Raw genomic sequence first — 14,542 nt, 5'->3', positions numbered from 1 at the left:
TTCATGCACATGGCATACAGATGGACCGTCCCCCCCTGTTTCAGTATAGCCTGGGTTCCCCATACCTTGATCTCTCACGTCAGGAGATCAACCGGATCATCCGGTTAGATCTACTCGGGCTACACATACACTAGACATGGGTGTCTCCGTCAGAGATTGGTAAGAAGTGTGAGTTGTACAAAGATCACTTCTTGAGACTCTCCGATGGATGCTTTGAGATCCCGGGATACATATAGATACACATGTCACATGCTATGCGTATCAGGATCGGCCAGCTCAGGGTATCCTCCCACCGCCTCAAGAGTAGAGACTGGTAGAGTTGAGGATATCCCACATGAGGAGAGGACATGCACAATATGCATCACAGGAGCAATAGAGGATGGGGCCCATTATATGCTCAGTTGCCTAGCTTACTATGAGATACGGGGGAGGTTCCATTGCCTCTTTCGAGGGGGATTCGGACCACTCACACGAGTGATACAGTTTGAGGATCAGAGGTGCTTGGGCATGTACTTGATGGAGCTCAGACGACACAGGGATGTAGTGTAGGCAGCATGCTGAGAGACAGCCCCCAGGCCCATATGGTCAGCGGCCCGTCCATGCTGTAGGCGGCGGATAGCTTCCTGTACCATCGAGTGGGTAAAGAAGCTAGCTGTGGTAGGTCGAGGCTCCTGTGGGCTGAGGTATAGGTGGCTGCTGTTGGGCATGGTATAGACCCTCTGCATATGTGTGCCATTTCTGTGGGTCTGCAATAGGTGTCGGGGTCCGGGGCTCTCTGAAGTGCCGCCATGAGACAGGGCTATCTCTACTCACGAAGAAATGAAAGATCTCTAGCTCCTGTGTCTCTGCGAAGGCCCGCCTTTTGCGGCGAGTAAGTCTCCTCATCTCTCTCCTCGACTCCTGCTCTGTGATGGCTCCCAAGGCTCTCTGTATGCGGAGCCGTGAGTATAGGGCTCTGCACTCGTCATCATACCATCTGTTCTGGGGCATAGTCCCAGGTCTCGCAGGCTCTCCTGAGTGTACACGATGTGGGAAGCTCTGTAATGCAGCCGTGTGTAGGAGTGATGCGAGCTGGGCTGTAATGGTATCCATAGATGCCAGGGGATCCATGAGTAGGAGCCCATCCTCTACTCTGCCAGTGTATATGTCTGCCATGTCATGTGTGAAGTAGATGGTAGTGTGTGGCGTCGGTATGTGGGGGGCTGGTGATACTGGTGATCCGGCTAGTGAAAATGCCAAGTATGTATGATCTGCCCCAATAGGACGAGGTGGAATGGAGAATGAGGTGACAAGCTGTGATGCCTCCAAAGACCCCATAATGTAGTCTACCACCGTGCCTCCGGTCCGTGTATGACCCCCATGTGGGAAGCATGTCAGCCCTCCTGATCCCGGCCACTGTAGCATCCCATTATAAATAACGAGACGATGCCTGGCTCCCAACTCTAGTAAGTGGTCCCCATAATGTCCTCTGTCTGGTCCAGTGTCCTCTGATGCCCAACTAGCCCCTATCTCCTCTGGATCCACAGGGTGGAGGATCTCCATGTCATCATAGTCATACACCTCACACTGTCTGCTCTGTGTGTGGGCATTGAAGTCGCCCGTAAGAAATACTTCCCCTAGTGTAGAATAATGCATAATCTCCTCTGACAGACAAGTGTATGGCGAGGCTCCTGTCTCCTCCTCCTGTGGCATGTCCTCTGTAATGACATAGGAGGATCCTGATGGAGAAAAGTAACATAGAGCTATGTATATAACCCTGTCCTGTGAGAGCTGTAAGCTGATCCACATGTATCTGGCCTCTGGATCCTGTGCTACCACTCTCAGTCTCCCCTGTAGCTCCCGTCTGAATAGGACTGCTACTCCCCCCGACCCTCTCGAGGTACCCTGGCGTGTGGTCCTCCTGTATGCTGACTCCCACTGGAATCCCTCTACTCGAGGTAGCCCTCTCTCTGGGCTCTGATGTGTCTCTGTCAGAAGTATGATGTCTCTCCCCACCATAACATGCTCCAGTCGTCCAAGCTGCACCCATAGTGAACCATTATAGTTCCATACTGCTATGTGTATCTCTGTCAGTGGCCTGGTCTGTGTCCCATAGGCCCCAAACCGCTAATCCATGGGCCGGCCATCAATGATGACCCGACCATCTCGATAGAAGGCCTTCTTGCCTTCTCTCCTCACGTATAAGACTCGTGGCATGCAAGTTCTCCTATGCTCAAGCTGCATCCTAGTGAGATCATCATCCAAGAAAATGGGAGCTCCCTCTAAACCCCGTAGTATGACCCTCTTCCTCATGAAGGTGACCCTCTCCGTCTCCCCTACAAACTGTAGGATGAGGGCTCGCTTGCGTGTTGAGTCTTTCCCGGCTCTCCATGCTTTGGTGAAGGGGAGAGGGTGCTCTTCCTTGTAGCCGAGCTTCATGCATAGAAGCTGTCCATCTTTCTCGGGAGTGGAGTCGGGTGTCTCGGCTATACCTGTGACCCGAATGTTGAGGCGGCGAGCATGCCTCATCTTCTCCTCCTCAATGGTGGTGTGAATGATTTGGTTTTCTTCCCTTTGAGTCTCCTCCCTCACTTCTTTACGGATGTTCTTCTTCACCACCTCGACCCATCCTGACTGCTTGGCTTCGAGCTTTCCCTCCATGTCCTTTGTGATCTCCTTGGAGATCTCTTCTTTGATGGCCGTGAGAGTGTTGTCATTGATCTCCCCTTCTTCCTTCTCAGCATTCTTGATGGCTACCATTTCCACTTTCAATGCACTCACCTCCTCCTTGAGTGCCGTGTTCTCTTGTTCGAGGTTCGTGACCCGTGCTTCGAGAGCTATGATGTGCCTGTGTAGTTTGTTTTCCACCTCATTGAGGTTGGAATCGGATGTCTTCTTGTTCTCCTTGATTAGTGCCTTCATTGCCATCTCGAGGGCCTCGAGTTTCTCTTGGAGGCTCGGGGCCATTCCTCCAAATCACTCTGCAGTCCTTCCCACAGGCAGGGAGGAGAGAGAGAGAGAGAGAGTTATGTTGCTGCCTTGGGGGCCTGAGCAAGGGTGGGTGGGGAAAGGGGCCAGACCTAATGCGAACTGGGCAGAGAGGCGAAATGGACTGGGTGGGGAAAGGGGCCAGACCGAATGCGAACTGGGCAGAGAGGCGGAATGAACTGGCGGGCAGAGGCGAAATGGACTGGCGGGCAGAGGCGAAATGGACTGGGGACCAGACCTAAGGCGAACTGGGCACACAGAGAGAGAGAGAGAGAGAGAGAGAGAGAGAGAGAGAGAGAGAGAGAGAGAGAGAGAGAGAGAGAGAGAGAGAGAGAGAGAGAGAGAGAGAGAGAGAGAGAGAGAGAGAGAGAGATTTTATTAACGTCTTCCAAAAGACCGAACTCGGCCTATGAGACAAATCGGAGTACCTGTATGGGGTATCCTCTGTCATCCCAACAAAATGAAAAAGTACTGAACAAAAAAAAGCTGAATCTGGGTGTGCGGGGGATGGAGCTCTACTACTAGGAGAAAAATGCAAAGCTATATGCATGGAGTATACAATCATGATATGCAACCTAGCTAGCTCCATCCTATACCATAATGGGGGTATAGAATGGTATACATCAGTGAAGGGGGTGTCCACAGCTCCCTGAAGAACATGCCTGGGTGTGCTCTGAAGCGAGCCAGTCGCTCCGCACCCTCTCTGTGAAACTGAGCTCTGATCTCTGTCATCTCTCTCTGGTATAGGCGTGGTGTCCGAAAGCCAGGTGCCCTCTGTCTCCTGCGGGCTCTAAGTGTCTCTGCTCTCTGGAGAGTAATTCCCTGCCGTGTAGGGGCTGGGAGGGGGATGGATCTCTGAAAAAATGCAGTAATCTGTGTCTGTCTCCCCCCCTCTAGAGCTGTCTGAGCCTGTAATAATGTCTCTCTGTGGCGCTGTATGTCTAGAATGTATCTCCCCAGTATGCGCTGGTCTGCTGCCTCAAAGATCTGGCGTAGGGAACGTGGCTCTCTGAATAGAATGGGATATCTCTCTCTGATGGCTGTATATGCTCTGCATCTGCATACATAATGCTCCTCACTCTCCACCTCCTCTCTGCACAATCTGCATACCCTCTCCTCTCGGGGGATCCGTGCTGCTCTGCCAGTCTCAATCTCCAATCGGTGTGATGAAACTCTGAGTTGACCAATAGCCACTCGGGAGCCGTGTGATAAAAAGCCCTCCATGTATCTAGGCCTCTCTATAAATCCATCATCAGTGATACTCATGAAGTGATCTCTGTAGTATAGCATCTTCGGTGGAAGAGGCTGTGTAGGCGATATCCATGTCTCTCGTGTATAGAGCTGCCATAGATCCTGTCTCAATACTCTGTTCCTCTCACTATGAGAGAGACGGATATGTGGTGCATCCCTATCATACTGGAATGGTGGTAGATGATCCATGTCTAGGCCATGCTGTGAGAACCAATGTGTGACCTGTGCATACCATGATCCTCTGTCTCCTGCCTCAGCCAGCTGTCTAGATGCCTCAAAAGCTCTGTATGACAATCTGTCCTGTGGCATCTCTCTGAATCTGTCTAGCAGGCATATAGTCTGAAATATGGCCTCTACCATCATAGGAGGCGCAGCAAACTCTGCTCGGATAATGTCATGAGGTACTGACGGTTTGCTGCGTATCATGCGTGCCATCATGAGGGCCTATGGTCTCTCTATCTGTGTCCACCAATGGGTAGCAAGGCCTGGCGCCCATACCGCTGCTCCATACATCAATGCCGGTGTGACTAATGTGTCAAATAGCCACCCCTTCGTCCGGGGCTCCTGAAAATGCGCCTGGTGGCATTGTCTCTCTAGCATAGCCAATGCTGCATATCCCCGTGTCAATCTAGCTCTGGCTGCTGAACCCATGGTGAAGCGTGTGGCTGCTGCAGAGAAGGTAACCCCTAGCTATATTAACATCTACTAGAGGCCGAACTCGACCTATGATCCAACCAGTACCATAATGGGGGTGTAATATGTGATACATAGGCGATGGCGAGGCAAAAATACCTGGGAGCATGATCTCCAGGTGTGAGTGTAAGTGAGCTAGCCGCTCCTGGATATGGTGCTGATGTCGAGCCCGTATCTCTGTGATCTCCCTCTGATGTAGTCTGACTCAGAGGTCCGCAGCGCGCTGAAGTGTAACCCCCTCCTGTGTCAGGGTAGGCAGTGGGATAGATCTCTGGAAGAAATCAGTGAGTTGGAGCTGGAGCCCACCTCTCCCTGTGGTATGAGTCCGTAGCAGTCTCTCTGTGTCAAGAACTAGCCAAATCTGCACTGGTCTGCGGACTCCATGATCTGGCGGAGTGAGGGATGTCCCCACTGAAGATGGTGGTGTATCTCTCTCTAATGACACTATATGCTCTGCATCTGCATACATAATGGAGAGAGAGAGAGAGAGAGAGAGAGAGAGAGAGAGAGAGAGAGAGAGGGGGGGGGAGGGAGACCTCGAGTGTGAGAGAGAGATTGCACAACTTGAATGATACTCATTGTGTAAGAATGAAGGACCCAAGTACATGCTTTTATAGATACCAAGGCCTGTCGTTTGACTCTAAACCTAAATAAGGGGTGTTCACATCTAGAGGGTGTTCACACCACAAAGGACACTAGACTAGACTCATATATCCAATAAACCATGCTTGTTGAGTCTCTTAGCCTTTTGTGCCACCTTCACTGGTCTCTGAGACATGCTTACTAGCCTCTGGGTCTGAAGTGGGAAACACATTTTGTGTCTGCTTGTGTTGGTGTACAGGACTATTGAAGGCAATGCATGCAACTCCACCATCACTCCGAGGGGGCTTACCAAGCATGGTTTGGGCGAAAGGTCGGGTCTTGCCTCAAGTGACAAAGACAGCCCACATCGGCATACCAAAACAACCCCCCTTTGCCTAAAGCAAGGGCGAAAAGGGTATGATGGAGAAGGGCCTTTTATAGAAATAAGGCGTTACATCATCCAAAAGGATCCAAAAGATAAATAACTCAGATTTTGGGGGACTACCTGGGCGGCAGAGAACCCTTGACTCAACATAAAATAGGAATTAGAAATAAAGGGAGAGTCCCCCTTGTTGATGACCAACATGCTAATGAAGATCTTCTTGATGTAGCTCGTAATGTCGATGTAGCTCTTGATCTTCTTTCTGTTGAGGTAGATCTTGATGTTGATGTAGCCCTAATGAAATCCATGTAGGCAAAGATGGATCATATTCTCAATGTTATCATGAAGCCTGACATGTTGATGATACATATCCCTTCCAGATGATAATGCATTGAATCTGCTTAAGAGAGTCTTAGCCTTATCAATGGCCACTGTCTTGCACTTGTACAATTGATTCGTGAGCATGATAGATGAGGTACATGACGCATATAAGCTCAGAAATCCCATCATTCCAAACAATGCTAATACAGATTTATATCCGAATTTGGATTGATAAATATTCTAAGAGACATTAGATTGATTCGAGTAGAGTTGCTCATTTTCATCAATGAAGACTGCGTTTTTGATTTACACCTCTCGGGTGCTCCTTTGGACCAAATAAGCTCAAACTTCATGAGCTTGTTACTCTTACTATAGAGTAACTACAGCTAAGAGCAATTAGACCAATTCGAAAGGATGATGGAGATTTTTTTGTTTTACTCCAGATTCGATGCGTTGCGTTCGCCGGCTTCATGCGCTTTCTCTCCTTCGAATTGGGCTGAACCCTTTGAGGGCTAGCTTAGCAATGATGTTGGAAAGGTGTGGCTAAGAGGGTTTTCAAAGATGTTATGTGTGGAGGGAGAACCAATCAAAAAACCAAAAGGGGGTAGAGCTGCGTTTTTGCAAGGAAGTGGAAAAATGGTGGAAAAAGTGATTAGCTATTGATCATGATTAGTTAAATGATAAGATGAAGCTAATCATGCTGAAAGAGAGTAGATGATGACCAAAGATTAAGCATAAACACAGAGAAACATGGCTCTGATACCATGTTGGTACCCATAAGATCACACAAGGAGTTCCTACTTGTGATGAGGAGCGGGCCAGACAGCCGCTCATCTGAAGCCCCGCGGTACGCACAGAGCAGGGTCATATGTTGGGCTCTCGGCCTCGTCTAGCTTGGGACCATTGGCGGCAGGCCCAGCACGCAGTTTTGGAGATTGACAGGCCTTTTGTAGTCTCCCGGAGGAGATCCAAGGCGGAGAGGCTAGTCACTTCAGAGGGGGGCTGATTATGAGGGATGACATTCAGGAGGCACTCACTGAGGAGTGGTTCACGCCTTTCGAGCCAGCAGCCCCACGGTGGATGGGAGCCTTTACACAGTTGGAGATCCTGATTGCTATCAGAGCTTGCACTAAGGATGGCAGATGCCTCTACTATGAGATATAGGAGGAGGGCAGACTTCAGAGAGTGGAGGCGGAGTCGCCTTTGGTTGCAGAGTGCATCTTTCAGAGGATTCGGGTAGTGGCTGCCGCTTCTCGGAAGTGGCATATTGATCCAAACCCTGCAGATGTGGACTCTGATTGGCGCATATGGGCATATGCTGCGCGCCTCTTGGCCCCCGGCTCCAGTGGGACCCTAGCGAGTACGAGTGGCACGATCCTTGTGCATCCTCTGAGGCCACAGAGATCACCTTCTTCCAGTACACTGTTCGGTTGGGGAGGCATATTTTGACTGCGAGGAGGAGAGTCTCTCCAGCTGCATCGGAGCATTGGCGGCTACAGGGACTCTCAAAGGAGTTCCTGGAGGATTTTTGGACTAGGCTCTGGGCTAGTCGACAAGCACGCAGGATCTCGACTTTCCAGTGGCTGGTTGCCCACAGGGGCTCTGCAGTTGGCACCTGGCTTGTCTACAGTGGCCTTCCATCGGCCTGCGTCCGATGCGGCCACCCATTGGAGACACAGAGACATTGCCTTTGGGACTGTCCACCACACAAGCGCACCAAATTTGGCTGAGGATGCTGCGCATTTTGGCCCCCCTCTCTCTCCAGAGGGCATGTATACGTGGGGAGCCGCTGCCTGGTCGACTTCGTCAGGGCCTGCTCTGGGATACAAGACGGAGCAGGACAGCCAGGCCATCAGATTCATTAGGGGCCAGCCTCGCCTTGTTCCCTCACCGGATTTCTCGTCCGCCGGCTGGACACAGGAGAGGGATTTACGATGGGAGCTCCTCAGCAGCCTCACCATCTGGTTCACCTGGAGAGCCCGTTGTTTCAGGGCCTTTGAGGGGAGACTGGAGCCACCAGCAGAGACTGTTCGGGCTATCTGGCAAGAGTTGATTCACACCCTGTGAGGACAGTATGACCGCATCCTAGGCGACTCGGATCGAGCGATCTTGTGGCGCCAGGCCTTCTACACCACTTGTCGCAGCGGCCCTTTCTATACTCTACACGCGGGTACCCCCCGTTGGCACTACAGGCCACCTGTGTGGATTTTCCCCCCTCCTATTGTATGATATAGCCTCTCAGTTATTTGTACTTTTTTGCACCTAGGGAGAGTCTCCCTAGCTGCCTTGATTGGATCTCTGCTCTGCCTTCTTATGAGCAGGAGAGGGGTTTTGTAGCCCACTGGGCGTTTTTTTATAACTAATGAAAGGATCTTTTCTCGAGAAAAAAAAAGATCACACAAGGAGTTATGGAGGATCAAATATCATCATCATGGTGGAGTGTGTGTGCGCGAGAGAGAGAGAGACAGACAGAGAGAGCTCAAGTTTGAAAAAGAAAAGAAAGAAAGAGATATATTAACGTCTACAAGAGGCCAAAGTGGCCTATACGACTAAGGTACCAATACATCCAAAACTCAAGGAAACTAAATGTCCCGAGTAGAAAATGCAAAGCATAAACTGAAAAACAACTAGCTATAACATGTGGCCAAAGAGGAACTAGTGGCCTAATACAACTGCCAAAAAAAGGCATACCTGATAAAAGTGTGGAACTGGAAAAATGGTAGGCTATGGGAAGCAGCTGAGATAGCCTCATCCCATAATGTCTCGCATAGGTCGATCTTGCATAGACAAGCTGAAGCACCGAGGTCGTGCCAATATCGCATGTATCCTCTGATAATGTCTCGGCTGGGGCCACAGCCCAGCGGGTCGTGGACGCCATGCTCTACATAGCTCTCCAGCTCTGTCCAGGGTAACTCCTCGAGGTGTTTGTGTGGGCCCAGTCGACTCGTGGTCAACAGTGCGCAGGGTCACTGCTGCTCTGAAGAAGTCGGTAAGGGTGCGCTGGCCTATGTCTCGGACATGTCCCCCGGGCCCCCTGTCTGGAGCGCAGGATGTGGTCTCGGTGTCTGCGCAGCTCGAGGAGAAAAAGCCCAAGGCAACGCTGGTCTAAGTAGTCCATCACTCTGGACAATATCCCAAATCCATCTCGGAAGGGGCAATGAAAGCGCCCCCAGATCTCATAGTACACTGGGCACCGACATATGTAGTGCTCCTCAGTCTCTGGCTCTAGCTGACAAAGCTGGCAAATCCGATCCTCAAGGGCAAGGGAGACGGCTCCATATCGACCGGTCTCTATCCTTAACTGATGTGAAGACGTGCGGATCTGGCCAATAGCACATCTGACTCCATGAGAGAGGTGAATGTCCATGTACCTCAGGCGGACAACAAAACCATCAGCAGGGGGTAAGTGGAGAAGATGCTCTCGGTAGAAAGCCATCTTCGTTCCTAGTGGCTCGGCCAGTGTGATCCATGTGCGTGCTATGTGTAGCTGATTGATATCCATCCTGATGATCTTGTTGAGCTCACTCCGGCTCAACTCCAGGAAGGGGGATTCCAGGCTGTACTATAAAGGTGGAAGGCAGTCCATATGCATACCATGTAGATGTAGCCATGTGCTAGTCTGGGAATACCAGCACTCCGTGTCACCTTGTGATGCGAGCTGTCTGGATGACTCTAGTGTGATTCTAGAGTATTTATGCCTCGAGAGGCTCCATAGCCTATGTATGAAAGTGACCGTCTGGAAGAGAGAGACTGCACAACTTGAATGGTACTCATTGTGTAAGAATGAAGGACCCAAGTACATGCTTTTATAGGCACCAAGACCTTTGTCTTTTGACCATGAACCTAAATAAGGGGTGTACACACCTAGAGGGTGTTCACACCACAAAGGACACTAGACTAGACTCCAGACTAACTCCGAAATATCCAACAAAAGCTAGAGACACGCAACCCGAGCCTAGCCGTATCCTCAAAGCACGCCACGCATGTCCATATCACGCACCCCCACTCCTCATAATTGTCACTGATGCGACTAGCCAGTGAGCTAATCAGTACTTGGGCCCTCGGGAGGCCCCTCTCCCAAGGAATGAGTCCCACTAAGGAACTCCCTTTATAAATGAACCACAACCCAACTCTATAGCTAGTTCACACTAAGTAGATTGTCTGGCCTCATGCTAGCCTCATTATGTCCAAACAATGGGACATAACATAATTGTTAGCTTTGACCACTAGGAGATACACATTGATTAGATATATAGAAACTTAAAAGTTGCCATTGGGGACTAGAAAACATCTATGTCAACATCACTTTCTGAATATGGGATAGGAGGGAACACCAACAGCCCCACATCTATAATACTCATGCACTATCTGATCTAGATGGGGCAGTCTTGGTTTCATTACATCCATTACAGGAAGGTGGGACCTAGGCTAACAAAATCCCATGAACCATCTCCGAAAGCTAAATAGGGAAGATTAAGGTATATCCAACAATGATTCCTGGTGGAATATAAGCCTTGACACCATAGGACAGTTAAAGATGGTTCACAACAAGCCTAAAGAACTTGAACGAACTAAATCAATGATGTCCCTCAAAATCTTAAGCAATTCGCATAGATTACACCTAAGACAGGTTACCATGTATGTAGCTTTTGTTTAGGAAAATTATGTCACCTCTTTGCTGATATATGTAGCCAGTAATTCAGCTATGCCAGTACCAGTCTGCAGAGAATGAAATGGAAAGAGCAAATTTTTATTCAAAAACTCTAAAGATAGAGAATTTGTAAAACAGAAAATAGGTGTGCACATGAGTGCATGCAAGCATAAGAGGAAGGTACACGTAGGTGAAAGGGCAGCTGTTCATGCATTTGCAATGAGCTGTTTTATGGCTGGTTCTAACACATGTATGTATACATGAAGCTTTTGAACGATAGTTTTAATAAATCAAAGTGAGCACTTTGACACAAGTGAGCCATCACATAGTACACAGAGAGAAGGAATCAACAAAATCAGACATTATGAATCAATACATAGTTAAAGGTTGAGTAGTTACCTCACCAGCTCCTCTAAAGAGGAAAATGTGATCCGATACTCTACCTCCAGTCAAGGGCAAAGAAGCAATAATCCCTCCTAAAGCAACTGCTCCGACTGCCTAAGAAGAAGCATGTTATTGTCAGCTCCTTCGAGCACTAACGATACTTTTTGAGCTGAAAAAAATTCTTAATGAACAGTTATCTCAACCATTCTCCTCTGGAAGTATAGACAGAGCTGCTGACCTGAATATCACCATTGAAAACAAGATGAGTACCGCGATACTGGAGAAGTAAACGGAAAGCATTCCTATTGGCGAAGTCTTCGAACTGTCCATTCAAGATAAAGTATGAGAAACTTCCCTACTACACATGACACTCAGAAGCCCTATAAATGTAAAGAGGAATAAAAAACCAACAAGCAACCTGAACAAGAACTTTGTCACCATATCGTGTCTTAACAGCATCCATGAATTCGTCAATAAGCTCATTATACAACTGCGCATAGAATTTCCGTTTCAAGATTCAGAAAAGTGTCCATTTGATGGTCTTTGTGACATAACATTCACCGCAATCACCTCCTCTTCAACTCGTCGTTGACGAATGCCAGGATAGAAGTAATCTTTGAGCAATGTCTCATTGTTTGTTCCAGCATCAATCATGACTGGCAGGCACTAGATGAAAGTAATACCTGGTTAGTAAAGTTCTCAGCAATAACCAGCACAATATCAAAACCAGTGAGCTAGACAATTACACAATCTACCTCGTGAGGCGGGATACCCCCACAAGCTGTATACAAAGTTATCTTCCCAACAGGTATTCCCATTCCCTGCAAACCCTCAAGACAAGATGTTCAGCTGGAATCACGAAATAGATTCTGAACATCAAGCATGTTTGCCATTATAGTTTGAACAATAAACCTGCACTCCAAGGTCACCCAGACCTAGAACACGCTCTCCATCAGTGACAACAATGACTCTAAGGTGCCGTTCCGGCCAATTCTTCAGAAGATCCATAACTTGCCCTCTGTCTCTAATGCTTATAAAAAGACCTCGTGGCCTTCTAAACAACAGGCCATATTTTTGACACACAATTCCCACTGTTGGAGTGTAAACAATGGGAAGAAGCTCTTCTAGGTAGTTCAAAAGAACCCTGAAGAACAGCTTTTCATTCCGTTCCTGTTAAAACCAAGGTTTCCCCGCTCCCACCAAAAAAAAGAAGTGGGACACGTATAAAAATACTTGAAATTATCCAGCAAACATCGTTCAACAAAAGATAGACAAGTGTAATGTTGCATAGTCATAAGAAAACCAGTGCGACCACCACCACTGAGAAGCAAGAATTCCCAAAAAAAAAAAAACATCAAAAAACCATACAACAGAATAGATGATTAATTAATCCTTGCCTGTAAAGCCATTAGAAACATATATTTCTGTAGATTGGACTCTGTATCCCTTACATTGGACATGACACGCCGTACCTGCATCAACATGGTTTAATTCAGATATAAACACTATTGCCTATAAGCATAGACTACATGCCAAGGCATTCTTTCCTCTCAACATCCATACATAGACTTGGTGCAAGATCCCTAAACTGACACAGATTCACTTCACCGACAAAGTTCCATCATCATGCAAGGTCTACAACAGATACATGCTAAGGCCCCATTATGTGAAAAATTCCATGCTTAAAAGACATTTCTCAATTCTACTTGAATCAACAAACTAAAAAACAGGTATGATGCATTACTATCACCTCCCATTATCCAACCACTCCCCTTCTCTTCAGCCCTTTTCCCTCTTTTTTTCTCCCTCGTCCCTGTTCCTCTCTGTCATTCTCTCTCCTCACTTTTGCTTTTTCCTTCTTTTATAAAAAATATTTTATTTGAGATTTTTTCATTTCTCAACCCAGTCTACATTAACTTTTCTTCCCAAGGCATTCTGGTGATGATTAGTTGGTCGTCCCCCTGAAAGCAACTCCAACCACCCCAATCAAATCTCCCGTGAATGCAATCTTTTTGTTGGGTAACCTGTCACAGTTTGTGCCAAATCCCCAAGGAGTCCCTATGTTTAAGCTCATAGGTGGTGGCTGGATATCCAGGGACATGTTAAATCTTTGAAATCATTGCCTGGATCGACAAGGGATATGAGTGGGAGATTGTCTAGTACAAGGACTAACATTGCAACCCGGATAGCATGTGTGAATAGTTTTATGAATGTATTGTGATGCCTACTTGGACTAAGTTAATGTTAATCTAGTGGTGCCCGGGATGCCAGAAAGTCCTCGCCACTAGACCCTGCGAGTGCACATGTCTTGTCACCACCTTGGACAGTTCCTTGTTTTTCATATGCATCTGGGCTCTAGTGGACACCAAGATGCCCAAAACACTAAGATAGTACAAGCTTTGGGAATGGGGAATCATCCCGTACAATTACTAGAACTTGGATACATCACCTAGTACTGGACATTGGACAACAGTTGGAGCACATCCAGCAAGCCCCCAGAATTTGGGAAAGGTTTTGGCATGGAAACAAGCTCTAGTAAGGCTATAGAATGGACAAATTATAATATAGGCTCCCTGGTTTTTAAAGGGTTTCACACTCACTTATAAGCTAGACCCCAAACACCTGGATTTTATTGTTATGCAAATCTAAGGTTGTAAAACATTACAATGATAGTTTTTACATCATCTCATCCCTCTCCGAGGTGTCGTTTTCATCATTGCCAACCTTTACCCTCTAACGCACATCTTCCCATACAGCCCAGTACGATTTCATATTCTTTCCATTGTTAAGAGAAATTAGCAAACCCCAAAAATCTTATACAAGAGTGGTCAAAGCTCATGCCCTTTGCCTTGGTACACTCATTGGTAATGTGTTTGTTTTTGTTTTTTGCCCTTGTAAAGAAATCTTAGACTAGCTGGCAATAAGTTTATGTATCCAGATGAGAGTTGCATTTTTGGTGTGTATATGCATTTTCATCATATGTACAAAATATAGCATTTGTTTGTTGTGTATGTAATCATGGGCTGAAGAAATGATGACAACACCTGTGTGAAGACTCTCCCATGACATTGTACTCTTGGTCTCTATGGATGATGGCATTTGAAGACTTTTTTTCATTACAAGTGGCATGGTGTGAACCCAGGCTAATAATTTCGAAAATTTCAGTAACATAATACTAACGTTTTAAACCTTAGTGTAGTGGCATAGCGTGGAGTCGGCTAGCCAACGACCACGTTGCAGGTGTGCTGATATGGTAGTATTGATGATGACCTCATGCAGGACCTGAGAGAGGAAAGATGATGGAGTATGGA

At 47.5% G+C, this 14,542-nt stretch overlaps 1 protein-coding gene across 2 annotated transcripts in view; it reads right to left on the bottom strand.

The window, feature by feature from the left end:
* LOC147635509 (NADP-dependent malic enzyme 1-like) overlaps positions 1 to 14,542 on the bottom strand; it is a 130,304-nt gene that overhangs the window by 29,579 nt on the left and 86,183 nt on the right. The window contains exons 3-10 of one of the 2 annotated variants that reach the window (XM_086802810.1): positions 12,629 to 12,703; positions 12,144 to 12,401; positions 11,987 to 12,052; positions 11,802 to 11,897; positions 11,650 to 11,721; positions 11,470 to 11,553; positions 11,247 to 11,345; positions 10,868 to 10,915 (exon numbers count right to left, since the gene is read on the bottom strand). In XM_086802810.1, the coding sequence (XP_086658936.1) occupies positions 10,868 to 10,915; positions 11,247 to 11,345; positions 11,470 to 11,553; positions 11,650 to 11,721; positions 11,802 to 11,897; positions 11,987 to 12,052; positions 12,144 to 12,401; positions 12,629 to 12,703 (798 nt within the window). The remainder of the gene's footprint in view (positions 1 to 10,867; positions 10,916 to 11,246; positions 11,346 to 11,469; positions 11,554 to 11,649; positions 11,722 to 11,801; positions 11,898 to 11,986; positions 12,053 to 12,143; positions 12,402 to 12,628; positions 12,704 to 14,542) is intronic. The other variant, XM_086802811.1, reaches the window with a different exon arrangement.

The sequence above is a fragment of the Cibotium barometz genome, chromosome 9 (genome assembly GCF_041138505.1).
Source record: "Cibotium barometz isolate CiBa-2024 chromosome 9, ASM4113850v1, whole genome shotgun sequence".
Lineage (NCBI taxonomy): Eukaryota > Viridiplantae > Streptophyta > Polypodiopsida > Cyatheales > Cibotiaceae > Cibotium > Cibotium barometz.
This window is presented reverse-complemented; position numbering and strand designations above follow the sequence as displayed.